The 26613-nt window shown below is 52.6% G+C and overlaps 2 protein-coding genes across 6 annotated transcripts in view; one reads left to right on the top strand and one right to left on the bottom strand.

Moving 5' to 3' along the window:
* The window catches only part of Mrtfa (myocardin related transcription factor A), a 103560-nt gene extending 86904 nt beyond the window's left edge, over positions 1-16656 (top strand). Inside the window, exons 5-13 of the mRNA XM_074084551.1 lie at positions 121-282; positions 5220-5395; positions 5922-6071; positions 8530-8789; positions 8909-9080; positions 10002-10997; positions 11778-11930; positions 12211-12271; positions 15174-16656. Coding sequence (XP_073940652.1) covers positions 121-282; positions 5220-5395; positions 5922-6071; positions 8530-8789; positions 8909-9080; positions 10002-10997; positions 11778-11930; positions 12211-12271; positions 15174-15697 — 2654 coding nt within the window. The 3' untranslated portion in view covers positions 15698-16656. The remainder of the gene's footprint in view (positions 1-120; positions 283-5219; positions 5396-5921; positions 6072-8529; positions 8790-8908; positions 9081-10001; positions 10998-11777; positions 11931-12210; positions 12272-15173) is intronic.
* A 140-nt stretch (positions 16657-16796) lies between these two features.
* Sgsm3 (small G protein signaling modulator 3) overlaps positions 16797-26613 on the bottom strand; it is a 32247-nt gene continuing 22430 nt past the window's right edge. For 2 of the 5 annotated variants that reach the window (XM_074084552.1, XM_074084553.1), the window contains 21 exons: positions 25449-25564; positions 24910-24995; positions 24458-24524; positions 22453-22658; positions 22246-22353; positions 21595-21738; positions 21106-21301; positions 20709-20854; positions 20168-20392; positions 19744-19798; positions 19538-19665; positions 19275-19430; positions 19075-19129; positions 18799-18848; positions 18469-18621; positions 18242-18312; positions 18098-18146; positions 17932-18017; positions 17631-17765; positions 17453-17513; positions 16797-17295 (listed from right to left, as the gene is read on the bottom strand). In XM_074084552.1, the coding sequence (XP_073940653.1) occupies positions 17215-17295; positions 17453-17513; positions 17631-17765; positions 17932-18017; positions 18098-18146; positions 18242-18312; positions 18469-18621; positions 18799-18848; positions 19075-19129; positions 19275-19430; positions 19538-19665; positions 19744-19798; positions 20168-20392; positions 20709-20854; positions 21106-21301; positions 21595-21738; positions 22246-22353; positions 22453-22658; positions 24458-24524; positions 24910-24995; positions 25449-25455 (2265 nt within the window). In that variant the 5' untranslated portion in view covers positions 25456-25564 and the 3' untranslated portion in view covers positions 16797-17214. Of the gene's footprint in view, positions 17296-17452; positions 17514-17630; positions 17766-17931; positions 18018-18097; positions 18147-18241; positions 18313-18468; positions 18622-18798; positions 18849-19074; positions 19130-19274; positions 19431-19537; positions 19666-19743; positions 19799-20167; positions 20393-20708; positions 20855-21105; positions 21302-21594; positions 21739-22245; positions 22354-22452; positions 22659-24457; positions 24525-24909; positions 24996-25448; positions 25565-26613 lie in introns of those variants that run through there. The other 3 variants (XM_074084554.1, XM_074084556.1, XM_074084555.1) reach the window with 3 other exon arrangements.

The following is a 26613-nucleotide window of genomic DNA, read 5'->3' as shown; positions in this document are numbered from 1 at the left end:
CGTTCTCTGCTTGGGTATACTTTCCACTCAGATGGCCTTTGCTCCTGCTGCTCTGGAGCTCCCAGGGCAGGATCAGGGCCTCTCCTCCATCCTCCTGCACCCCCTTCTCTCCTATGACAGAGACCTCGGCTGAGCCTTCCCTCCAGGCCAAGCAGCTAAAGCTGAAGAGAGCCAGATTAGCTGATGACCTGAATGAGAAGATTGCACAGAGGCCTGGCCCCATGGAGCTGGTGGAGAAGAACATCCTACCTGTAGAGTCCAGCCTGAAGGAAGCCATTATTGGTGAGGAGGCTCAGTCACTTTGTGTGGATTGTAGCTAGGAGGGAGGAGGGAAGGAAGCACTGTCGTGACTGAGGCAGAATTGGGCCAGGACTGTTGGCATTTTGACTTCTGCCCTGCATAACCTTAAGGAAACCAAGGCCTAGAATTTGAGAGCCTGAGAAGCAGGTGTGATCACAAAAATAAATAACAGAGAAGCCTCTCCTGTTTTCCTTCCAGTTCTGCCAGCTAAGGGGCTTATTCCTCTTTCTCAGTGTAGATAGTTACAAGTTATTTGTATGTGATATTAAGAATTAGAAATCTGTACTTTGGCTGGACATGTAGTTCAGTGGCAGACGGTTTGCCTAGCATGTGCAAGGGTTCCATCCCTAGTACTGCAAAAAAAAAAAAAACTGATATCTATACCTTACTGTTTTATTTTTGCCATGCTGGGGATCAAATCCAGAGCCTTGTATACACTAAACAAATTCTCTACCACTGATTTACATACCAAGGATATTATTTTTATTAGTGAAAACTCTTCCTAGAACCTGTCACAGATACTTCATTCCACAAATATTGATGGGCCCAAGTAGTGTACTGGATACTAGAACCAAAGCCCCATAGAGCCGATCAGACCCCTCTGTCCTGTATAGTTCCCACCAGGGGGGCAGAGAAAGGCAGGCAGTGCAGAACAGAGGTGGAAACTGTGCTGGAGGGAGCATTGGGTGCTCTAGGCACACAGAGGCAGGTTACCGGACCCACCCTGACAGTGGAGGTGTGGGCATCAGAAGATGAAGACCAAGCCTGGGGCTTGAGGATGAGTAGGAATTGCTAATGGATATGAGTGGAGGAGAATATACTCTAGGCAGGGAGACCAGTGAAGGAATAGGAAAAGAGGGTGTCACACAAGAAGAGGGAGGGAACAGAGGTCAGGATATGCAGGACCCCTTGTGTCATGGTCAAGATTGCAAACTTGAGTTCATAATATAAGGAAAAAGCAGTCTCCTCTCTCATTTGGCATGGAACAGGCCCAGTGTTGGTATTTTGGCTTGCTGTTTTTCCCCACCTAAGCAATTCTTGAGCAGACACAACTGTGTGTCCTTTAATCTACTTCCATCCTGACACTATCTAGTACAGACCCCAACAGGCTAAGGGCTCAGTTGAAAGGCTGCCCCCACTGCAGATTCTAATTGGAAGTTTATAGTTCCATGACCTGTACTTCTGACAGACCAGTTCCCATGACTCCCTCTTTGGATTTGATCACTTGTTCGGTCACTTAAGAACTCAAATAAACCCTTTACTTTTACTTATGTAAATAGGCCTCCACATGTTCAGCAACTGTAAACTCATCAACTCTTGTCCAAAAGTTTATTTTCCAGAGCTGGATCCCAGCCCCTTCCCATCTGCCTCCCTTCCCCTTCCCCGGAGGTGGGTAGTTCCCTGAAAGTTCCAGTCTTCTGGTGACATCCTGATGCTAAGTGACCTCATAGCATAAACATTTTCCTAAGTTATGGAGGGCAAGCAGCTCAATAATAAAAGATACTTCTATAACTCAGGAAATTCCAAGAGTCTTAGGTCCCCTGAGATAGGAACCAAGGCACAAAGACCAAGTATACTTAGGCCACACTAAGATTTTGGTGTAGTTGGTACAGACATGTCTCTACTGCAGTCGGCCCACAACCTAAACCCTGACAACAACACACATTCCCTCCTCTCCAGAGGAAGCTGTGTCTTCAGAGAAAGAGCTCAAAGTTTCCCTTTGACAGTGACTTCTGTCTTTGGCCAGGGCATGAAGGTGAAACACTGAGCAGACCCCACAGCGTGAGTTCATCCTGAGCTCTGGAGCTGAGGACATTGGCAGTTTCTAGAACCTTGCTGATGTGATTCACAGCAGCAGCCACCATACTGAATGCTGGATCACTGAGCCCCTAATACCCTTTTCCCCATATGGTGCAGGAGCCCTCATAGTTCAGTGATTGGCATCTGTCCCATCTCACCTCCGGGTTTCCCTCCCTGAACTCTGCAGAGCCTCTAGTTACTGGTCAGACTGGTTCTGAACACTGCAGCCAAAGTCTGAGAAATGCTTGTCCAGTCAGCAACATGCTGGCCTTGCATTCAGCCCTGAAGTCTCAAAAGATGGATAAAGTAGGACTTGTGCCCTCAGAGAGTTCAGTCTGACATGACAGGACTGACGTATAAAGACAGGATTTCTGATGCTAGCGTATTGTAATAGAAAGGCTGAAGTCCCTATCATGTAGCTGACTCACTTGCCTAGCAGAAGTTTGCTGGATGCAAAGGGCCAGCACAGTCCTTGGTGTTTGGAGAAACTCATGGCATAGTGGCTACTGTTGTCAACAGTGGTGCTCATTTTAGGTCAGTTGATAACTGCTTTGATAGGCAGCATCTAATAATGGATATGTGTACTCAGTGCAGTGGGAGCCCAGCAGAGGGATGGCTCTGAGGGACATTGAGGTCATAGAGGCTGGGGAAGTACCCACATGTGAGACGGCCCAACATGGAGGTCAAGTCAGAATTTGCTGAGTAGAAGAGGTTCACAGGGACAGCATGGCAGTGGCCTGGGGGGATCCTAGGTGACTTGAGAGGAAGGAGCATTTGCCAGCAAAAGCTGGCAAGGAATCAGTAGGAGGTAAGGACCTGGCAACAGTAGCTGTAGGCTATTTGTTCAAGAATTCAGTGCAGGAAAAAGAGAGGTTGGACTTGCAGAACTTTTAGGATGGAGACATGAAACTAAGACAAAAGAGGGGCAGGAGAGGCTGAAGAGGTGGGAAGAGGGGGAGAAAATGGAACCCAGGCCTAGGTGGATGTTTGGCTCAGATTGGAGAGGTAAAAGGGAAATGGGGCCTGGTGTCTTCATGCGTGTGTGTGTGCGTGTGTGTGTGTGTGTGTGTGTGTGTGCGCGCGCGCGCGCTTATGCTCATGCACACACACACACCTTCCCGTCAGTCCACCCATAGTTGCATAAAGATGAATGTCACATCCTCTCCATCAGGGACCCAAGTCTTTCCTTAGTGTGCCCTTAGCTTCTGCATTTTACTCCTGCAGAACATCTGTTCTACTCTAATGCCATTAGAACATTACCTCCCTCAGAGCGGGGACCCAACACTGTTCCTGAAATGTGCCTGGCTACAGGTGAGAAGATAAATAGAATTTGTAGTGAGTGATCTGTTCCAGTCTTCCCAGTGTGGCCAGCAGCTCTTTGCATTAGACTGATCTGAGTAGGAACTATATTTCTCTGGCCTGGATTAACATTGTCACATGCTTGGCCCCACCTGGCTGCTGTCCCACAACAGGTTCCTATAACTTAACTGCTTCTTACTGGGAGCAAGAGACTGTAAGTATACAATTGGCATGAAGTATATAGGTGGTTAGCAGGTTCAGTCCTCTCTGTATTACACACTTGCCCCTGCTGGGACAGATGAGGGAACAGAGAAATGAGCCCAGCTGTGGCATTCCTGGCTCGTCACCACAGTCAGCCAGTAAAGGAGAAGTTCAAGTGCATCCTTGCCGGTCCCAAGGGAGGAGACAGCCTCCGGTCATGGCCCTGGAGAGGAAGAGGCTATTGGGAGCCTTAAGCCCAGACAAACCCAGTGCGAGCCATTGAGGCTTGTTCCTTTTCCTCATTTGGGGTCTTCCCACCACAGCATAGCTCCTCAGGCATGTCCAATGGCTCTCTGCCTTCCTGGCCGCGTTGGTTCCTCCTGTGTGGGTAATTGAGCAACTCACCGTTCACCTCTTTCCATGGCAATACAGACATAGTGGTTATGACACGACTCTTGAAATATCCTTTTAGCTTCTGTTCCTGCCTTTCCTTCCCTCTTCAACTGGGGTTCCCATGTGGGGATTCCCACACTGAGCCCCAGAAGTAGCAGCTTTGTGTGGTGCCCTCCTTCCCTGCCCCCAGCCAGCTCTCAGGGGGACACATACTCACTGCCATCAAGGCTTGGCTGTGGGTACAGCCAGGAAAGCTTTGGGCAGCAGAGTATTTCTTCTGGTGTCTCAGCTGTCCAGGCACTGGGTCTCAGAGTCACTGGCCTCTAAAGGGGGTCAGTTTCCATTAACCCGATGACAACTGTAAGGCAAGCATCCTTTTCCAGCATACCCTCCATCTATAGCCTCAGAGCCAGCTCTTTAGGCTATCTTGGTTTTTGGAGAACAGAGTCAGCCCTGTGGAAGAACTGTGCACACTCCACCTTCACCAGTTCCCATGGTCCCTTACCAGCAGATTCAGGGCTCTCAGAATATGGACGATTATCACTGGGCGATACTTTGTGCTGGTGATTCATGCCTGCAATACTAGCAACTCAGGAGGCAGAAATCAGGAGGAACGTGGTTTGAAGCCAACCCTGCGCAAATAGTTCGTGAGATCCTATCTTGAAACTACTCAACACAAAAAAGGGCTGGTGGAGTTGCTAAAGTGGTAGAGTGCCTGTCTAGCAAGTGTGAGGCTCTGAGTTCAGAACCCAGTACTGCAGCCAAAAAAAATAAAAAGTACTGCAAAAAATTAAAATATAAATTTAAAAAAAAGTTACTCATGGGCAAAAGAGTTTTTTTGTAGCCGGGAGATGAGTAGTCCTTAACTACTTTAGCATTTTAAAGACACAGATGAGGTTCTGAAAGAGGTACCCTTCATCTCCCAGGGAGAAGTAAGGTGGGGGAAGGGAGGGAGAGAAGAACTTGTCTTTCAAAATCAAACACAGTAGAGTTTAAAGCAAGCAAGAACCTAAAAATTGGGATTTTCTGCAGCTTAAGGGAGCACTTTGACCAGAGGCCTCTTGCCTGTTTCATGACTATGACCTTCCTAGAGCTCTTTTGCACTAAGGCAGAGTGACTACTAGTCTCCCTTCATATCTGCCTCTCACCATGGGGCAGCACTCTCTTCCTTGTCCACCTGTGCATTGGAGTTGCAGGTGGAGTCTTATGCTGGCTTTGGGTTTCAGTGGGCCAGGTGAATTACCCAAAGGTAGCAGACAGCTCTTCTTTCGATGAGGACAGCAGCGATGCCTTATCCCCCGAGCAACCTGCCAGCCATGAGTCCCAGGGTTCGGTGCCATCACCCCTGGAGGCCCGAGTCAGCGAACCACTGCCCAGTGCCACTTCCGTGTCCCCCACTCAGGTGAGCTTGCCCACTTCCAGATGGGACTGTCCAGAGAAAGTGTCTGCCCTAAGTCAGGTGGGTGGCTCCTCCTCTGCCACAGGAAGCCAGGGGATATTGCTTCTGTATTCCAGATGCTGGCTGCCCAAGTCCCTGGTGGTGAGCAGGGAGGGAAATACCAGTAGTAGGCCCTTAATTTTGGCAGTCTGAGCTCACTTGGACCCAAGAGATAGGATGTTGGGTCAGGGGTCTCCCACAGCTGGTTTTGTAGCCTCCCTGGCCTGCCTACTTTCATTCTCAGAGCAGCCTGCTGATTGGAGTGCCCCCCAACTCAATATTGTGTCACCACTTTTGCCTTCCTTTTCTAGTTCTTCTCTCACCAGTCTGGTCTCTCACCTTGCTCCCACCCTCTGGCTATCTGTCCATCATTTTTGTCCTCCAACCATGATGGCATCCAAAGAGGTGGCTGCTACTCCTACTCCTGATAGGGCAGGTGGGCACACACCCTGTGGGATGCCAGCATACTTACTTCTCACTCCCCTCCCAGGTTCTTCCTCAACTTCCAGTGGGTCCAGATTCTGGAGAAGCACTTTTCCTTGCAGAGCAGCCTCCTCTGCCAACCCCACTTCTGCTGCCTCCCTGCCTCACCAATGGAACTGTTGTCCCTACCGCCAAGCCTGCCCCTACGCTTATTAAGGTACAGTCCTGCCAGCAGCTTCCATCCCTTCCCTGGGCCCCTCAGAGACCTGCTGTGATCTCATTCCAGAAGCAGGGGGTGCACATCACCCAGTGGTCAGGAAACCATGAGGATCCCTGAGGTGATATGGGAATTTCTTCCCACCTCTCAACTACACATGGTAACACTGGCATCACTGCTGTCATAGCCCATTGATTGAGCACTATCTTAGTCTGGTTTTATTGCTAATTGCACAGTACCACAGACCAGGTAAGTTATGAAAAGATGTTTATTTAGTTCAAGTCCAAAGGTTATCTGGTGATGGAGTTGCTAGCAGGTATCATATGGTTAAAAAACAGTGTGTGTGTGTGTCCTTTTCATAAAGTCAACGGTATTCAGTTGTGGAGGCTACATCCTGATGGCTTTGTCTAACCCAAATCACCTACCAGAGGCTCTGTCTTTAAACACTACAAGTTAAATTCCCACCCTCTTAACACTGTACAAATGGTCATTTGCCTCCAACATGAGTTTCAGTGGAGACAAAGCATATTCAATCCCATGGCAAACAGACCGTACCAGGCACTGGCCTGGCTGCTACATCCTCATTCCTGTCTTCTTGCATGGGTACAGCTCTGCATTCTGATTCCTTGCTCAGCAGCCTCCTGAGACAGTAACAGATCTCTGCACTGCAGATAACAAAACAGAAAGTCATTAATAGCCCCCAAGATCTGACCTAGAGCACCTAAGGGTGGGAGGGTTTGTATCATTGGTGTGGGGGACACTTCTGGGCATGCTGGCCTTGCATACACAGAGATCTGATGTTAAACTGAGCAGTACAAGGACTGATGCTGGGACCTCCCTGCCCTACATAGCTTCCTGGCTTCCAGGATCTTTGGAGCCAGCCCTCCTATTTGCTTCACTCTCACCCTTTCTGCTCTGTCCTTTCTTACTCTCTAAGCTCTCTCCCACCCAGACTGCAACATCTTGGCCACCCCTGGCCCTGAGTCTTGGGAGGGACTGATGGCTGGCAGACTATGGGCCGCCTATCCATCTATGCTGCTACCTGATGCCCTCTTTAAGAGATGCCCCAGGCCCAAAGGAGCCTTTCTTCTCCACATGGATCTCTTCAGTGGGCACCTCTCTTGCCCCCATGGGGTCTTCCTTACTTCTCACAGATGTCACAGGTTTCCCCCACCCTGCATCCCTTGAACTTGTTCATCACACTGCATAGCCTTCCTTTGACCACATGTTTGAAAGAGTGGTCTGTCTGCAGTTTGTCTCTGCTTGCTCTTTTCTGGTGTACTCCACAGCCTCTTGTGGGTTGGCAATCCCATGCCACCAGTGGACTGAGCATCATCCCCTCTCAGGTACTGGCTTTCTGACCTTCCTCTCCTTCTGTAGCACTTGCTTCCAAGCAGCTTTTCCCAGGCACCAGCCTCCCCTAGTTGTGTCTATGCTCTCCCCCACACTCCATCCCCACCCCCACCCGTGGCTGTACTTTCCCTGGCTCCTTTCCACCTTCCTTGGGATAGTTCTGCTCTTGGTCTTCTTTTTCCTTCCCAAGCCCATATACAGGGTTCACTGCATAGGCACCTGTTGCCATCTACTCAGTGTTCTGCTGGCTCCATGGCCTCAACATTCACCCTGGCAAAGCCAGGACCTCTTCCTGACCTCCATGAACTCAGGTCCTCACTGCTATGTGTCCATGTTGTCTGGGCAAGACATCTCTGGCCAGATTTTCTTTTTGGTTCCCATAGCCACCTGGTTGAGACCTCAGCTGAACCCTGCTGTCACTGCTACCTTTCTGTCACTGTTATCTGCTCAGAAATTTCCAGGCTCCTCATCTTGCCCTCATCCAACTCCACCTTCCCTGCTCAAGGTCGGGCCTCCTGAGTGTGACTCGCTGGCCTTTGGTTGGCTTGGGTCCTCCAGCCCCCCAGACCCTGAGTTTGTGCCAGCTGGGAGCCTTTGGGGCACATTTGAGGTATAAACAGGAGCTTTGGAGTCTTGGGCAGAAGATCAAGGTCAGTGGGTGACCTTGGGCAAGTGACTTCTCTGAGCTTGTTTCCTCATTTTTTTAAGTCCATGTGACAATTCCTGCCTGAGCAGAACTCTTGGGAGGGTCACATTGCACTCTACAACTAGCCCTTCTGGCATCCATGGCCTGTGTTCCACAGATCAGCTATGGTTTTGCCTCATTGTTTTCACACCGCTTGGAGTCCTGATGATACCCTTGCCTATGTGTTTGGTTGCTCTTCTTTCCAGGCTGGCAGCTTTGTTAGGATGTGCCAGGAACAGCCCCTTTGTCACCTGCCCCTCCCTGATAACCTCCAGGCACCAAGGAGCCTCTGCTGCTGCAGGGTGGTGGGCCAATGGAGCAGGGGGATGAGGAGTTGGGGGTGCTCAGAAGATTCTCAGCATGGGCCACAGCTGCACCTCCTTGTGTTGACCCTTGATGCACCATCCCCTGTGCCCTTAGCAAAGCCAACCCAAGTCTGCCAGCGAGAAGTCGCAGCGCAGCAAGAAGGCCAAGGAGCTGAAGCCAAAGGTGAAGAAGCTCAAGTACCACCAGTACATCCCCCCGGACCAAAAGCAGGACAAGGGAGCGCCTGCCCTGGACTCCTCCTACGCCAGGATCCTGCAGCAGCAGCAGCTTTTCCTGCAGCTGCAGATCCTCAATCAGCAGCAGCAGCAGCAGCAGCACTACAGCTACCAGGCCATCCTGCCTGCCCCGCCCAAGTAGGAGCTGCTACTGCACACACATTGGGGGGCTTAGGTCCTGCAGAGGGCCTCTAAGCAGGCCACTTCCTGCAGAAGCCAAAGGGAGATGCTCATGTTTCTGCCTTTTTTTTCCTCAGGCCAGCAGGTGAGGCTTTGGGAAGTGGTGGGGCCCCCCTGGCACGCAGCCTTTCCACCACCACCACCAGCTCCAGTTCGAGTGCCCCAGGACCCGGTGGGCTGGCACGTCAGAACAGTACTCCACTAACTGGCAAACCAGGAACCCTGCCAGCCAACTTGGATGACATGAAGGTTGGTAGCTTCCCCTTCCCACTGCCACCCAGCCTCTCCCACATGGGCTACCTGCCCAGGACCACAACCATGGGAGGCAGAGCAGGGCTCCAGGTCTGTTCCACAGCAACAGGGCACCTTGGAACCTGCTTCAAGGCCCGTCTAGCCAAGATTATAGCAATATCAGCCTCATCATAGGGGCTACTGTCCTTCCCAACCCACCAGTCATGTATCTGGTATCTTCCTTGGCCTTCTGGTACACAGTGAGAGAAAGTTTGGTTTCCTTTGGGAGGAGAACAGTGCACCTGAGGCCACAGGCCTATTTAGTGGTAGACCGGGCCGTCCTGTTTCTCCCACCTCCACCTTTTCAGACAGTGCCAGCTGGATGTGCTGCACAGGTGACTGCCATGCTCAGGACACAGGCTTAGGCCTGGGGGGTTGGAGGGGTGTGGGCCAGATCTGTTTTCTCTACTCTAATCAGATGGTCTTATTCTCTGGTCCAGGCTGACCCCTCCTGAGTCTTGACCCTATGTCCCAGCAAGACCTACTTGCAGGGACACCTGGCATAGGCTTCCTAGGTTTAGGCCCTGTCCTGGCCACTCACTAGCTCTGTGGTCTCAAAGAAGTTTTATTCTGTGAGCTCAGTTTCCTCATCTGTGTAGAATTTACTACGTCAAATGAAGTAGTTATTGAGCACCTGCTGCGGACTGGGGGAGGACGATGAAAGGGGAGGATGGGTGGGGGATGGAGGGGGCACAGGTGGCACAGGTGGGTATACCTTGTCCTCCAAGGCCATTGGAATACTTGAGGAATTGATACATCTGACATGGCCTTGAACCCAGATGGACAAGGCCTGACAAACTGCTCACCTCCCATCCTCTGCCACAGCCTGTGGGTCCAGCTGCCTGGCTTCCTCGCTGTCCTGACTCTCAATCCCTGCAGGTGGCAGAGCTGAAGCAGGAGCTGAAGTTGCGGTCACTGCCTGTCTCAGGCACCAAGACAGAGCTGATTGAACGCCTGCGTGCCTACCAAGACCAAGTCAGCCCATCCCCAGCAGCTCCCAAGGCCCCTGCTGCCACTTCTGTTCTGTCTAAGGCTGGAGAGGTGGTGGTTGCCTTCCCAGCAGCCCGACTGAGCACAGGACCAGCCCTGGTGGCGGCAGGCCTATCCCCAGCTGAGGTGGTGGTGGCCACAGTGACCAGCAATGGTGTGGTGAAGTTTGGCAGCACAGGCTCCACACCCCCTGTCTCTCCCACCCCCTCTGAGCGCTCACTGCTCAGTACGGGTGACGAGAACTCCACACCTGGGGACACCTTTGGTGAGATGATAACATCACCCCTGACACAGCTCACCCTTCAGGCCTCGCCCCTGCAGATCCTTGTGAAGGAGGAAGGTTCTCGTGCTGCACCCTGCTGCCTGAGCCCAGGCATGCGGGCTGAGCTGGAGGGGCTAGACAAAGACCAGATGCTACAGGAGAAGGACAAGCAGATTGAGGAGCTGACTCGTATGCTCCGGCAGAAACAGCAGCTGGTGGAGCTTCTCCGGCTACAGCTGGAGCAAGAGAAACGGGCCCAGCAGCCCACCCCTGCCACAGCTGGGGACACCACTGTGAAGCAGGAGAGCAGCTTCTCCAGCTGCCAGCTGAGCCACCAGCCCCAGGGCTCTGCTCTCCCCTTCAGCTCCCCGCTGGTAGCACCTACTGCCAACCACGGAGACACTCGTGCCCCAGCCGTGGTGGTGAAGCAGGAAGTGGGGCCTCCTGAGCCTGAGCAGACCCCCAGCTCTCCACTGCTGCTGGGTCCACAGCAGGGCACCAGCCTCCTCAAGGGGGTCACCCCTCCCACCCTCATCACTGACCCCACAGGGACCCACCTTGTCCTCACCATGACCAATAAGAATACAGATGGCTCTGGTCTGCCAAGTGGGAGCCCCCGGCAGGTAATTGGGGTTCAGGAAGGCCAAGGCAGCCCAGTGGGCTTGGTGGGATGTTTTAGGCTGTTTCATTCCATCTTCTAATAACCTGAAGAAACCCCATCTGGGAGGAGGGAGCCAAGGCTTGTGAAAGTTAAGGGACCTGGTTAGGATAGATAGCCATGAGCGGGCAGAGCTAGCAGGGACACCCTCCCCGCCCCCACATCTCCTCTTTCCCATTGAGAGCAGAACACTGCTGCACCTGGCAGCAGACTGAGACCCTGTCATATACCACTATCCCATAGGGTGGGGGCCTGAGCCAGCATTTGGGGGAGGTCCCCTGCCTTGTGGAAATGAGGTGTCAGCTGTTGAGCTAAGGGACCTCCCCTTGAGGCCAGCGGTCACTGCTTCCACCACCCTCACAGCTCAGACCCTCCACCTGGCCCAGGCCAAGGGTGAGGGTGCTCTTAGGCGTTCTGTGGCTCCTCTGAAGCACTTGGAAATAGAGGAGACAGTGATGAGAACCAGGTGCCCCAAATGGGAGTCAAGGGCCTGAGCAACCTTAGGGAAGCTGCAGAGCTCTTAGGGAGGGATCAGCCCAGGGCCTTTCCCTTTCCAATTGTGGTTTGGTGAAAGCCACAGGAAGCTAGTCATCCCATGCCCTCCCCATTCTGTGCTCCTCCTTCCCCAGTGGCTTTCATGAAAGCTTCTGGAAGCCCAGCAGTGGAGGTGCCTCTGCCCTGATCTGGAATGTGCGGGGCCTGGTCCTGCTTCCCCAACCACTGTTTGTCCCACGCTCCCATTTAGCCTTTGTCCCAGCCTGGCTCTCCAGCCCCTGGCCCACCTGCCCAGATGGACCTGGAGCACCCTCCGCAGCCCCCCTTTGGAGCCCCCACTTCTCTGCTGAAGAAGGAGCCACCTGGCTATGAGGAGGCCATGACCCAGCAGCCCAAACAGCAGGTGAAGGAAGCAGTGTCTTGACCAGAGTGGCAGTACCCCAGTCCTACGAGAGATGGGCCACAAAGGCCAATTTGTGGACAAGAGGCCTTAAGGGTGGACATTACAGGGCAGGAGTGCCAGGGCTGGGTGAGATCAACAAGCTGGGCTGGGGAGTCTGAGTCCAGGCTATGACGCTACACTCTGGCTGCCCACTCAAGAGACAGTAGGAGGGACCTAGGCCCACTTTGGGCTGGGCCACCCCTGTGCTAAATTCTCATTCTTTTCTATTTCTGTCTGACAGGAGAACAGCTCCTCAAGCCAGCATATGGATGACCTGTTTGACATTCTTATTCAGAGCGGAGGTAATACACTGATTCACCAGCTGTCTCTCCCCTCCTCTGGTCATAGGTTGTCTATATTCCTAGGTTGGTGATTTGTTTATCTCAGAATAGCAGGCCTAGGTGGCAGTTACTGTGGATATAGCAGTGACTGAGACACACACAGCCTCAAAGGCCTGGGCAGGCACAGTCCTTTGACCCATGGTTGTTTTATCTTAATTTTACTTAAGATCTGCTCAGCAGGACCTCAGTGGCCACCAGAACATATCAGTGAACACGACAGAAGGTGTGGGGGAGAGAAACAGTGACTATAGTAAGCCAAGTATATGGGTGGAAGGAGTAGGTGTGACAATGCAAGGAAGGGCTGGGGAGCACAGAGGACCAGGGTAACCCTCCAAAAGGGGACTGGTGTGGAGCCTCCAGAGGCGCGTACTGGCATGTTGGAGCTGTGGAGTGAGTGGAAAGAGGGCAGGAAGTCAGGTCACAGCCAGATCATTAGGACCCACAGGCTCTGAGTGAAGCATGCCTAGCCTGAAGTTAGTGGCTGAATGTGGCTCAGGGTCTTTCTGCTGTAGTAATTGTGGCCACACAAGGGCAGCAGGGAGCAGTGAGACCAAAGTGGTTCTAGACAGGTAGGGCCTGGGCATGGGTAGCATGTTGAGTTAGGTGCCCTTGTGGATCAGAGGTGTGGAGTGGGGAAGAGCAGTGGAAGATCACTCCAGGGCAGTGGCCTCAAGCTCCATGAATGAAGTAGTCTTCGCCATGGGGGCACATGTGGGCACAACCCCCAGTTGGGTTTACATATGTCAGGAAACAACACGTGGCAGTTGGAGAGGTCTGGGCTAGAGGCAGAGAAGTTGGGAGTTGTCAGCTTCTGGATTGGCAGGAGAGCCATGAGATCAGTGACGTCCAGGGAGTGAGGCTGATGAGCAGAGCCCTGGCTTCTGTGGGAGAGGGACAAGCAAATGGGTCAAACAGTGGGCAGAGGTGACGTCCTGAGGCTGCTGGTGGGGAGCCCACTGAGGACAGCCAGGAAGCTGGGTGCTGATCAGAGACCTGGGCCTGAGCTTCCCAAGTCGCTGTGTCCAGAACAGACATTGGGAGGGATGCAGCCACCAGAAGTAAAGAGTATTTGAGGAGGGAAAAGGGTGGCCTTGAACATTTAAGGGATGGTAGAGAAAAGGAAATGAGAGTGCTGCCTGTCCCCAAAAGGTACACAGAAAAATGACCAGGGAAGTGGCAAGGATGCACAGAGAAGAGTACTTTGAAAGGGGCAGATAACAGGCTGGACAGATGAGGTAGAGGATCATCTGATGAAGCAGCTGCAGGGGGAAGAATGGTTCAGCTGGACAGGAAGGGACCTAGAGGGTCAGGCAAGCCTGGTTTCTGTGTAATCTTTTTTTATTATTGTGTAAGGTATATATAACAAAATTTATAATTCAGTGACATAATGCACATTCACAGAGTTATGCAGCCATCACCACTACCCACGACTAGAACATTCTCATCATCCCACACTGAAACTGCACCCCTTACACAACCCCTCATCACCCCCATTCCGTTCTCTTTGACTCTGACTACTGTAGGGGCCTTGGGTAAATGGAATCATGCAGTACTTGTCTGTGGTTGACTCATTTCACTTAGCTAACATACTGTTCTCAAGGTTCATCCACTCATCCACCAGTGGACACTTGGGAAGCCTCCACCTGTTTTAGCTGTTGCAAATATGCTTTTGATCATGAGTGTACAAACCTTTCTTTGAAACCCTGCTTTCATTTCTTTTGGGTATTAACCCAGGGGTGGGATTGCTGGATCATCTAGTGGTTTTACGTTTGTTGTCCGAAGTGACTAGCATCACCTGATTTTACACATTGGTTCACAACGGTTCCATCTCATCCTTCCATCATCTGCTTTTCTGGTGCTGGGGATGGAACCCAGGCCTCATGTGTGCTCCTCATACGCTGTACCACTGACCTGCCTGCCCCTCACCAGCACCAGTCCTCTGTTCTGATAGTAGCCACTTCACTGGGTAAGAGGTGGCATCGCATGGTTTTGAGTTGCATGTTCCTAATTAGCGATGTGCTATTGACCATTTGTATATCTGCTTTGGAAAAAATGTCTAAGTTTCTTTGCCCATTTTTGAATCAAGTTTTTTTGTTATTAAGTTTTAGCTCCCCACATATTCTGGGTATTAATCCCTTATAATGTATGATTGTAAAAAATTTCTCCCATCCTGGGAGAAGCCTTTTTTTTTTTTTTTTAAAGCAGTACTGGGGTGGAGCTCAGGGCCTCGTGCTTGCTAGTAGGCATACTGCTACTTGAGCCACTCCACCAGGCAGGCCTTTTTGTGTTGGTTAATTTTGAGACAGGATTTCACTTATGCCTGGGGGACATGGACTGCAGGCCTCCTATTTGTGGTTCCTCATGTAACTGGGATGACAGGCATGCACACTGCATTGAGACTGGGGGGGCAGATGGGTGTTTCGCAAACTTTTTTTGGCTGGGCCAGCCTGGCACCACCATTCTCCCAATCTCTGCTCCTAAGTAGCTGGATTACAGGCTTGAGCCACTGCAACTGGCTCAAGAAGCCTTTGACGTCAAGTTTGTGTTTTGGTGGTTTGTTTTGTTTTTCCTTCTTTTTTTTTTTTGATGTAGTGGCATATGCTAGGCAAGTGTTCAGCCAAGGTTTAGATTTTGATGTTGTCTAATTTGTCTACCGGGGCTTTTCATATCACAACTAAGAAACAATTGCCAAATCTGTCAAAAAGATTTTTCCATGTTTTCTTCTAAGCATTTCAGTTTTAGCTCCTACATTTAAGTCTGTAATCTAGTTTGGATTTCGTTGTGGTATGAGGTAAGGGTCTTCTGTCATCTTTTGCAACTAGTCAGGCCTGGTTTCTGACACCATTCACTGTCTCTATGGCAGAAATTTCAGCTGATTTCAAGGAGCCATCATCCCTTCCTGGGAAGGAGAAGCCGCCCTCAGCAGCAGCCTGTGGGTCCCCCCTGACAGCACAGACCTCACCCTCCACCAAGCTCTCCCAGAGTGCCCCGCCTCCACCAGGCTCTCCCTCTCTCCCAGGGCGTCTGGAGGACTTCCTGGAGAGCAGCACAGGGTTGCCCCTGCTGACCAGTGGGCATGAAGGGCCAGAGCCCCTTTCCCTCATTGATGACCTCCACAGCCAGATGCTGAGCAGCTCTGCCATCCTGGACCACCCCCCGTCACCCATGGACACCTCAGAATTGCACTTTGCCCCTGAGCCCAGCAGTGGCATGGGCCTGGGCCTGGACCTGGCCGATGGCCACCTAGACAGCATGGACTGGCTAGAACTGTCGTCAGGTGGCCCAGTGCTCAGCCTGGCTCCACTCAGCACCACAGCCCCCAGCCTCTTCTCCACGGACTTCCTCGATGGCCACGATTTGCAGCTACACTGGGATTCCTGCTTGTAGTCCTCTTGACTCCAGAGACGGGGTAGGGAGGGCTGGAAGCTGAGAAGTCACAGAACTGTATCTAGTGTGGCACTGTATGTGGTTGTGAGTATTGACAATCACAGTCCTTGTTCTTTCCTGTCCCTGGAGGCTAGAGAAGAGGGCCCCAATGTCCAGCTCAGGAGTGCCCAGGGCTGAGGACAGAAGCTGTCCAGCAGCAACTCTGGGTCCCATGCCAGGGTCAGTTCAATTCGACCTCCTTTTCTGAGGTCAGAGGTGCACAGCTGGCTTTAGTTTGGCTGGGGCGAGTCACAGGCCAACTGTCCCCCTTTCACTGTGAGGGAATAAACTAGCTTGGACTCTTCTCCCCAGGTCTCAGCTTTTGAGGCTTCCTGAAAGAGGGCTCTTTGCCAGTTCAGTGACTTGGTGTAGTATAACCCTTTTAGTGGTTGGTGGCAAAAATTTTCTGTACAGGTGTATATATACCTCTATATTATATGTCAACGTACCTAACGTGGTGAGAGGTGGGTGCAGCTCCCTTCCCCTCACACACAGAAAGCCTGGAGGGCTGAAACTGCTGGGGGCTGGATGCAGGGGCCCCTTAGCTGTGTGACCAGCCTGACATGCAGCTACCCAGGCCTACTCCTCACGTGTGCTTGAACATGTAGACACCCTGCCATGACCTGCACCCCACCTGCCCTGTTCCTGGCTCCTTAGTGCCACAGCAGAGGTGCTTCCTGGACCTCCCTCCAGGAACTCCACCTGCCCACATTCCATCGCCTCACTGTAGCCAACATGGTCCTGGGAGAGGAACACCATCTCTAGATGGCAAGGAAACTGGCCACCTCCTGCCCTAGGGCCACAGGCTTCCTTCTGGCCTGATTCATTAAAGAGTAGGGATGGCATCACCAAAACTACTGCTGGGACAAAGGTGGGGAAACAACTGTGTGAACTTTTTAAAATAAAAAAAAAAATGCTGACTTTGTCAGTCTTCTTTCGTCCCATGCAAGGGTAGGCTGACTGGGAAAGTAATTCAGAAAAGGCCCCAGCAGCCAGAACATTTGAGAAGGAGCAGCTAGACATGCAAGATCTGCATTCCTGGATGAAAAGAAGATGGGAGGCAGTCTTGCAAGGGCAGTTTATTTACAAACCAAAAGGGTCAAGAGACCTTCATCTGGCACCCAATCCCCACCTTCCTGAGAAAAGACACATGTGCCTCTCCACCTCCTCACAAGGTTTTTGGTTGGTATGAACTGTATGGCTGGCACCCAGGGCTTCCTTCAGGACCTGAGCAGGACCAACCCATGCTCAGGAGGGAGCAGCTGAGCAGAGCATCCACCTACTGCTTTTATCAACAGCAAAACGTGGAGTGGGGGGCCCCGGACCCCACAGCTTAGGGGGCCTGGGTCACCTCAGCCCTGTCCCAGAGCAGGCCTGCAGCGGATTAGGGCACCGCCCTCTTCCTGTTGGTGGGAGACGCCTGCTGGGTAGCCAATGACTGGGGGAGGTGTGGGTGCCACAGGGTGGCTAGAGGGGCATCACCCATCAATGTCCCAGCTGAAAAGGTGGTGCTTCACCAGCATGTCCTGGACACCCTCCTTCAGTGGTTGCTTCTCCTCCTGTGCACAGGACAGACCCTCAGTCACAAGCTGGGGCAGCCTTTAGAGCTGATGGGGCACTTTGGAGGCCTTCCTGGACCCCCCCCCCCAACCAAACCACCCCCAGAACTGATCGGGGTGCTCCCAGACTACCCCACCCCACCCAACACACACACACCTCTCTCTTCACAGGAAGTTCCCAGTCCTGGGAGAGGCTGAAGGCAAAGCAGCAGAGGACACTGGGAGGCGAGGGGGAGGCTCAAATCACCCTGGGCAGCTCTGCCCACCTGCTGCCTCCACTGCCCAATCCCAGGCTCAGTAGAGCCTCCCAACCAGGAGCGAGGCTGGGTCCTCACCGGAGCTCACACTTGATCTGGACCCAGCCAGGGCTGCGCAGGAAGGACCAGGGCTGATACCACTTCTCCACGGTGGGCAGGCTGGAGCAGAGAACCTCCAGCCACAAGTGTAGCACCTGCTCACTGGGGACAAGGCTGGGAGGAAGGTGGGGCCATGGCCCGGGGAAGCCCCAACCTGAGTAGCTCCTGGGAACCCCCTTGGGTAAGGACAGGCCTCAGGCAGGGGACCAGAGTCCAAAAGGTCCCTCTGTCCTGCAAGGGTTCCTCTAAGGGCCCCTTCCCCACACCCTTCTATACTTACTTGAGCCCCACGCAGATCAGAGAGCGGAGCTTGACATCCATTTGTGCGTGCACTGCATCGTGGGTCACGTTCACAGACTGCACAGCCTGGGGAGAACATGACCGTCACTTGGGCACCCCACCCGCCACCAGAGAGGTCTCGGGGCTGGCAGACAGGCCCAGCTTACCCGGTATAGCAGCTCTTCTGGGGTCAGGACTTTGCCATCTTCATCCAACCTGGGGGGACCAAAGCTCTAGCACTGCCCGTGTGCTGGGCACTGGTCAGGCCTCCCCACACAGGACTCACCAGAGGTGTGGGCAGGGCCAGTTACCTGTATGTCTTGCACAGCACTAGGCGGGAATACACGGAATCAAAGTCTCTCTCCACCTCCCGGCCTGCTGCCTGTGGTAGCCAGGACAGTGCAAGTATGGGGACAGTGAAAGGCCCGGTCAAAGCCACCGGGTCCAAACAAGCACACAACACTATGCAATGAGCCCAGGAAAAGGAAGAGCCTGAGGTGGGCACCTTTGTGCCTTCAAGGCTCAAGCAGTGACTTACCTCCTCGATAAACAGCCAAGGGTGGCAGGCACCTCCAAGCAGGGATGGCTTCTTCAGTCCATGTTCGAACAGGGCCTTGAGCGCTGGGCAGAGGGTCCCTCGCACCAGGTCCGTGACCCCCTCCGTGACAGAGTCGTCCCCCGCAATGGAGTACTGATGGTGGGAACGGGCTGAGACGCCTCAGACCAGCACCTGCAGCCAGCTACCCTCTGCCCATCCTCACATCCACTGCCATAAGCCGGGACTCATGGGGACCCAGTGGCGCTGCTGCACCAGGGCTTGAAGCAGGAGCAGCTCCTAGGGACAGCCTCATCTTGCCCACCCTCTTACCTCTTTGCTCCGTTCATCCAAGACCTCCACGAACTTGGCTGGGAACCAGCCTGTGGGAGAAGCATGCACTGAGGGGCAATGATGGCTGTCCCAACTCTTGCCCCCAGGGTCCAAGGGCAGGGCGCTCTTTGAGCCACCTGGAGGCAAGGTGGGGCAGGCCAAGGAAAGTCCAGCTCCCTCAGAAGCCCCAGGGATCTGCATCTGGGCAGGCCGTAAAGGAAGAAGGGCAGGGTTGCAACAAAGGTGCTCACATCTTTCCCGCCAGTGCCCGCTCACCTCTCAGGCCGTTCAGCTCACCCACCCAGCAGTGCTCATCCTTCTGAGAAACGATCTGCGCAGGAGGGACAGCAGAGCAGCGCTCGGTGCCCACACACACCCTGACACCCTCAGCACAATTTTCAGAAGCAGCTCTTGGCACGGAAAGGGGGGAGTGGGGAGTGGGCATGGGGCAAGCGTGCTGAGGGCTCCCACGTTACCGTAATGATGTCATTTTTGCGGAAGCCCAGCTCATCATCGTCGTGTCGCTCAAAGTCCAGCAGGGCTTTGGCCCGGCGTCTGTGGCTGCGCAAGCATGCCACATAGTTCTCGTGGTCCCGCTGGTGGCTCTCCATGCTGTAGTCGGGGGACAACTCCTACCAGGCAGGACAGAAAGGCCCAGCATGAGGGGACGAGGGGGCCTCAGAACCAGGAACGGCTGGGAAAAGAGCCCCCAGACAGACATGAGGAGCCTGCCACTTACCACGCCACAGATTTTTGGGTCTGTGCACTGGAAATGGCGTGCCACGCGCAGGACGGCTTCCCGGAGGTCAGCCACCAGTTCTGTCTGCTTGATGTTCTTGGCCTTGAGAGCCTCCAAGTCATCCTCCCCTAGGAAGCACAGACAGCTGCAGTGACCAGTCCTGTCCAGCCTCTGGTGAGGGAGAGCAGCTGGGCAGCGGTGCTCACCAAAGAGCAGGGAGGTGATGGCAGACTTCCTCCGCTGGGTCCTGCGCCGAACAACCTGCAGGTGGGTAAGGTGGGTCAACAGCGGCAGGAGGACACTTGCCTGCCGGTATCTCACTTGTGCTAGGGCATCTGCAAGCCCTGAGGCCAGCTCTGAGGTCAGAGTATAATTAGCTCAGGGATGGAGCTGTCCTCCTTCCAAACTGCCTGCCTTGGAGCCTGGGGACCACCCCGCCATGGAGAACCAGGTCAACTCTAGCAGTGGTCTGACTGGGTCATGCCAGGCCCTGGGTGCTCAGCTAGGGTGGGGGGGTGGAGGGAGGCACGGCAGAGAAGGACCAGTCTCTGTTTCCCACAACTCCTCACTTTGGGCTTTCTTGGGGACCCCATGCTGTTGGCTGAAACAGGCACCCCCTACTCAGTCCACCTGAGAGAGGTTAGTGGTGGTGCTGGTCCCCAGGAGCTGGCCCTGGTCTGCAATGAGGTAGGCCAGGTGCTTGCGACGCTGGGTCTCCACGGCCACATCAGTGAGGGAGCCGGCCAGCCGCATGGCCTCCCCCAGCAGCAGCTCTGCGTCCCGAATCTGCGCTGGGATATCTGACAACGTGTTGAAGATGGAAGCCGAGTTCTCTGACTCAATCAGCTCCTCCTCCTGTGCCGATTGAGGGCAAGGATTGGCAGCCAGCATAGTCCCTTTGGGACCTGTGCCATCCCACTGGGCCCAGGGAGACCCCCTAGCCCACCACACCCTCAGATGACATTCAACAGGGACCAGGGCTCAGGCCACACCATGCTGAAGCCTGACCTGGAGCAAGATGGAGGGAAGGGGACAGGCCTGTGCCTACTGCTATACCCTCAGGGCCTGGAGCCCACCCTGTCTACCCAGGGGAAGGTATCAGAGCTGCTGGCCTGGCACTCAGGTTCCTGTTCTTGGCCTGGAAGCCAGGTGGATAGGGTTTGACGAGCACCTTAAGGCGCAGCATGCCCAGCGTGGTCTGGAAGAGCACCAGGGAGCCCTCATAGAAGAACAGGTCCCAGATGCGCAGCAGCAACCTGATGTGCACCACGCTGGCAAAGGCCGTGAGGAACCAGTGCAGTGTGATCAGGGACAGCTCTGCAAACAGATTCCAGAGTCACTGGGGCTGAGACCAGGGGCAGCCTGGCTGGGGGCAGCCTCAGTAAGAGGGGCAAGATAACTCTTGCAGAGCTGCAAGAGGGAGAGGGGAAGGGAACGGGTCAGAGAATGCCAGAGAACATGAGCAACGCAGACCGCTGGTGCCTGTGTCCACAACTTGGCTATCTGCCCTCTGCTGTCCAGAGGCCTCAGAGTCTGGGCCTGTAGAATAGCATAGTGGTCAGCCTCACCGATATCATGTTCCTGGAGCAGCTTGTCCAGGCGAGGCAAGTACTGGACGATGAGGTGGCGCAGGACCCGCTGGTCGGTTTGGACACCCAGCAGGGTGGTGCTGAAGTAGGAGGCAGGGAGCAGGTCCTCAATAATGGCACACATCATCCAGAAGGCATCCTCCTCCTCCAGGAACAGCAGGAGACAGGCAGCGACCTGTCAGGGTTGGGGAGCAGGGGCTTCTATCCAAGTCTTCAGGCGAGTTAGAGAAGATTTCCCCTTGGAGGCAACTTCTCAGAAGAGCCCCCTGAAGGCAGTTAGGCTTGTAGATGGAGGCCTGCTGCATTCCAGGCCCCAGGCCCCTGCCTGACAACAGAAGCAGCTGCTCCTGTGGACTCCCAAGTTGACCCCTTGCCTCCCATCCTACTCCCCTGAAGGGAGAAATCATACCCTACCAGGAGGACTGGAGAAGGCCTTGGGTACACCCCTTGCTTGCTGGGGCAGCTCACCATGCCTGTGCCCTGGCAGTAACCAATCTCCGGGTAGAGCCAGGCCAGTGCTCTGAGGACCCTGCGCAGGCGGGGCACCCCGATGCTGTTCACGTTGGCGAAGCAGGCATTGCTGGGCATGGTGCGGAGCAGGTCCTTCTCAATCTGTCAGGGACCCCACCAACCCCCACAACAAGGCCCAGTGAGATGCAGCTGCAGACAGATGCCTGGTCTGTCTGGGTTTGAGGCAAACCCCAGGGCAGGTTCTGTCCTGGAAGGAGGGATTTCTTGTGTTCCTGGTCGTGGTTACCCTTGTCTCTTCAAGATTAGATTCCATCCTTTGCCTGGGAACTTCATGCCTGACCTTCTGAATAAGCACATCTGGCCCAAGGCCTGATCTGTATTTAAAATCCCCCACTGTTCCTAATGTGGACCCCATCTCCTCTGTGTCCTTCCACATACAGGCCTTTTGGACAAATCTCTGTAGCCCATGAAAGACCCAGGAGAGAGCAGGTTTCCTCTAGGATCATGTCCACGGGCAACAGGGCTGTTGGCCCTGCCATGGAGACCAACAAAGGCACATTCCCAAAGCCCCAGGTGTATCTCCCTCCTGAGGCCTGCATGGGCTCTGGCCAGACAGCTCCTGATTGGCCCCTCTGCTGCCCATGTCACCTGTTTGGCAGCGATGGTCTCATCATTGGAGCTATTCTTCACAATCTCACGGTAGGAAAGCTCGGAGCTCTTCTTTTTCTGCAGGGCCCCTGACAGCCGCATCCACAGCTGAGGGAAGGAGTCATACAAGTATTTGGCCTTTCTCATGACAGCTGGTCACAGGTCAGGGTGCTCTTGACCCTCTGTGGGTCCCTGTGGCTGTCTCACCTGTGGCCTCATACCATGTGGGATGCCAGCCAGTACCAAGGAGCGAAGCTTCTCAGAACGAGGTAGAGAGACTGCAATCTTGTCCCAGGTAAGATCCCCTACGTCGTGGTTATGGGTAAACTCCAGGTGGGCCTGCCACCGCAGCCTCTGAGGGGGGTCCTCCACCAGAGGTGCATCTGTCAACAGGCTGCACCCAGGCTCAGCACCTTCCAGGAGAGAGCAGAGGAGGAGAAAAGTGGACTCCTCATTCCACACTGCCTCAGGAGCCCAACCTATTCTGTCAGGCCAGGTGGCTCCCCTAAAATGCAGACTCCACTGCCTACGGCGTCCTGGGAGCTCCAGCTGCACAGCCCTGCTGAGTGACCTGAGCCTCCCCAAAGCCACTTCACATCCAGAAACCACACCTCTGGCCTCCCCTCAAATGTAGAGTCACCTTTGGCTCCTCCTTCCCCCAAACTCCACATTCAATCCACTGCAGATGCAGCAGGGTTCCCTACTTACCTCCCCTGACTACTTGCCCAGGCCAAGCCACACACCTCTGTCTGGGTCAGGGCAGTGGCCATCTAGCAGCCATCTTGTTGCCCCCACAATAATCACAGTGGCCCTTCCAGGACACATATCAGGTCATGTGACGAGCTAGCAGATATCCTCTGCTCAGAACCCACTCATGTTGTCAATTTCTAAGCTCCATCATTTGCCTCTTCCAGCCCTGCCCCTGTCCTTACCTCCAACCACTTTCCTCTTGCTCCCTTCTTGTTCTTCCCCACTAAATCCGCTCCCTCTTAGTCTCTGCACCTGTCCTTTCCCCAGCTCCCTCCCTCACTCGCCTCCTCCTAGTTTTTATTCAATTGTTGACTCAGATGTCTTTCATGACCACCTTAGGTACAATTCACCTCCCCTTTTCGCTATCCCTAAGGTTATCTTCACGACTCTCCTTGCCCCTAGCATGCTCTATGTTTGCTATTTACTGCCTGTCTTCTTTCCATGTGGTCAAAAACACTTTTGGGGGATACAACTGGGAAGAACGCAACCCACTGCAACTTTGTGAAATACTTGTTGAATGCATGAGGACAAAAGGTTCTTTTGTGGCTACCCAGCAATTGGTGTGGTGAGTTCTGACTAGAGAAAGCCTACACCTCATTTATACTAAAGCCAAGCTCTTATCCCAGCTCTTAAAAATATCAGCCTAGGGCTGGGAATATGGTCCAGTGGTAGAATACTTTTCCTAGCACATATGAGGCTCTGGGTTTGATCCTCAGTACTGGAAAAAAAAAAAAAAAAAAGGCAAGGCTCTTTTTTGTGTTTTTGAGACAAGATCTCAGGCTGGCCTTAAACTTGTGATCCTCCTAGTGGTGGGATTACAAGCTGCACCACCAAGCTTGACTCTCAAATGTTACATTCCTGACACCACTAAAAAAAAAAAAAAAAAAAAACCTTGGTAATTTTATATACAGAAAAATGCGTATGTCTTAAATACACATTTTGATAGGTGTCAATAAACAAATGTTTATGCATGGCTCCACAGTGTGACTGTTCCACTTTGGACTCTGAATCCAGTGGCCTATCAAGACACAGATGATTTCCATCACTAGAAAGTTCCCTATGTCCCTCTCAAGCTCATTTTTTTTTTTTTTTTTTGGTGTGGTACTGGGGTTTGAACTCAGGGCCTTCACCTTAAGCCACACCATCAGCCCTAATTTTTTGTGAAGGGTTTTTTTTGAAATAGGGTCTCTTGAACTATTTGCCCAGGTTTTCTTCAAACCAGGATCCTCCTGATCTCTGCCTCCCAAGTAAGCTAGGATTATAGGCGAGAGCCATTACTGCTTTTATTATCAATAAAACTTATCTACAAAAAAAAAACAGCAGATATTCCATGTACCTAAAATAGCACCACCCTCAGATACACTCTGTCCTTAGACTCCCAGAGCTCAGAGGTCACATGCTGTGAAATCTGAGTCCTCCCCAAGGACATCAGCAAGACCACACATGATGGGCTCCATCTTACCTTCTTTGTCCACGCGGAAACCAAACTCATCGTAGCAGAATTCCAGTTGCTCTGCCGACTCTTCTTGCTGCAACCAAGATTAGAAAGGAAGGTCATTTACCTCAGTCTGGAAATCACTTTCCAAAAAGATGTCACCCACATGGCTAACTGCTAGAAGTCTATCCAGATCAAAGGCCATCCTTCCATAAAGCCTTCTCTTGTTATCATTCAACTATAAGAGTTACCACCTTCTCTGAATTATCCTATGCCCCCACAACATTCCTCCTTCCTCCTACCTAATGACGGATTCATACAAGCACATGGAGTTATGATGCCATCTCTTAGTAACCCTGTGTGAACAAGGTGGAGTTGACCACGCACTCCCAGAAGGCCTACAGAGGTGAGTGTAGGTTCCTTCATGCCACAGCATGGGAGCACAGCAGGCTGACATCTAGCTATACTAACTGCTTTACCTGTGTGCACTTGGCCAAGATCTCTTGGGGCCATATGCTCGGAGTCAGGGCTGAGAAGGGACCACTGGCAGAAGGTATGTGGCTTTCTACAACCAGAGACACCAAGGACAGAAGAAAAATCAAGAAAATGCAGAGGCAAAATTCAAGTTAGATATCTCCTCCCTCTCCCAGAGCACCAGCATGAAAGGAACTGGATATCTAGAGTGGGACAGGTGGGGGAGAAGAGTGGAAGAAACCTCAAGAAATGAACCCACTTCTGGGAAAGGGGACAAAGCAGCAGCATGTTCAAAATATAACCAAACTTGGTCTCCCCCCACCTCAGAATTTGAAGAAAGAATTTGAAGGCTGGTGAGGAGGGAAAAAGGGGAGAAGAGGCTGGAGACCTGAATAAAAATGAGTTTCGATCATTGTTCCCAGAGATCCTGAAGCTCTCCCCCGCACACATTCTCCGCTGTGCTTTGCTCTTATCTGGATGGTTCCTTATGAAAACCAGAAGCCAGGGTGGGAGCACTCCTGGCGAGCGCAGGCCCTGCCTCTACCTGACATTGTGTTGAGTGGCTGGCCAGCAGGTCTTCTGCAGATTCAGGCTTAGAGTTCACGATCCAGATCTCCAACAGCTGGAAGGCTCCTCAGGCTTCATCTGCTCTAGAAACATCTGCCACGACAGCAAAGGGTGTCATTCCATAGCACCCTTCTCTCCTGAAAGGAGAATCTCTCCAGGCACATGCTGCTTTTGCTGGCCCAGTGCAAAAGGAAGGGGTCCTGACCACTGTTCAACAAAGGCCACTCCCATTTTTAAATTGGGGCTATTGGTCGTTTTATTTTTGAGTCCTTTTTTAAGAGGACAAAAGGAGTAGGAAGAGGAATCTAAAAGGAAAAGCCTCCTATTCTGAACATTTCATCTGACAGAGTGCACTTTGAAGCTACAGAACTGGTGTTCTCAACAGCTTTGTGACAGTGGGACACCACTTGACAGCCAGGAGGATGGCTGTGACAAAAATAAAAAATAAAAAAATGCTAGCAAGAATGCGGTAAAACCGCAATATCTTGTACACCGCTGCTGTGGAAAACAGTTTGGCAGTTCTTCAAAAGGTTTAAACATGGAATTACCATGTGAACCAGCAATTCCACTCCTAGGGATATATTTCATTTTTCCACTCTAGGAAAAATGAAAATAGGGGCTGGAGGTAAAGCTCAGCAGTATAGCACTTGCCTAGCATGTATGAGGCCCTGGGTCCAATCTCCAGAACCACCACCCTCTCTCCAAAAAAAAAAAAAAAAACTGGGTGCTGGTGGCTTATGTCTGTAATTCTAGCTCTCTGGTCTGTATTATGAATGAGGACATGGGATAGAGAAAAAAAATGGAATACTACCTATGTCTGACATCCAAGGTTATGAGAATTAAGTGAGATAATAACAAACAAGGTCCTCAGTACACTGTTTGCCCTTGTAAGTATCATCCAATTAGTCCTGCTAATTTCGAGAAAATTGCTACTAGCTAGGCTCCGAGTATTGTAATACACTAAAAAGCTGTTACGTTAAGCCATATGAAATTGCTGATATATCTAAGACAAAAACAATGTCATACAGTGATCATAAGAAAGATTCATCACCCATGACCCCAAAAGAGTTGTTTCTTCTGGAGGGCAGAGCAAAATCATGGAGTCCTGAAGTGCAGGCAATAAGCTACCTCTGCTGTGGAGG

The sequence above is a fragment of the Castor canadensis genome, chromosome 8 (genome assembly GCF_047511655.1).
Source record: "Castor canadensis chromosome 8, mCasCan1.hap1v2, whole genome shotgun sequence".
In the NCBI taxonomy this organism is placed as follows: Eukaryota; Metazoa; Chordata; class Mammalia; order Rodentia; family Castoridae; genus Castor; species Castor canadensis.
The sequence above is the reverse complement of the archived record's forward strand: the minus strand, read 5'-3'. Positions and strand labels throughout refer to the sequence as shown.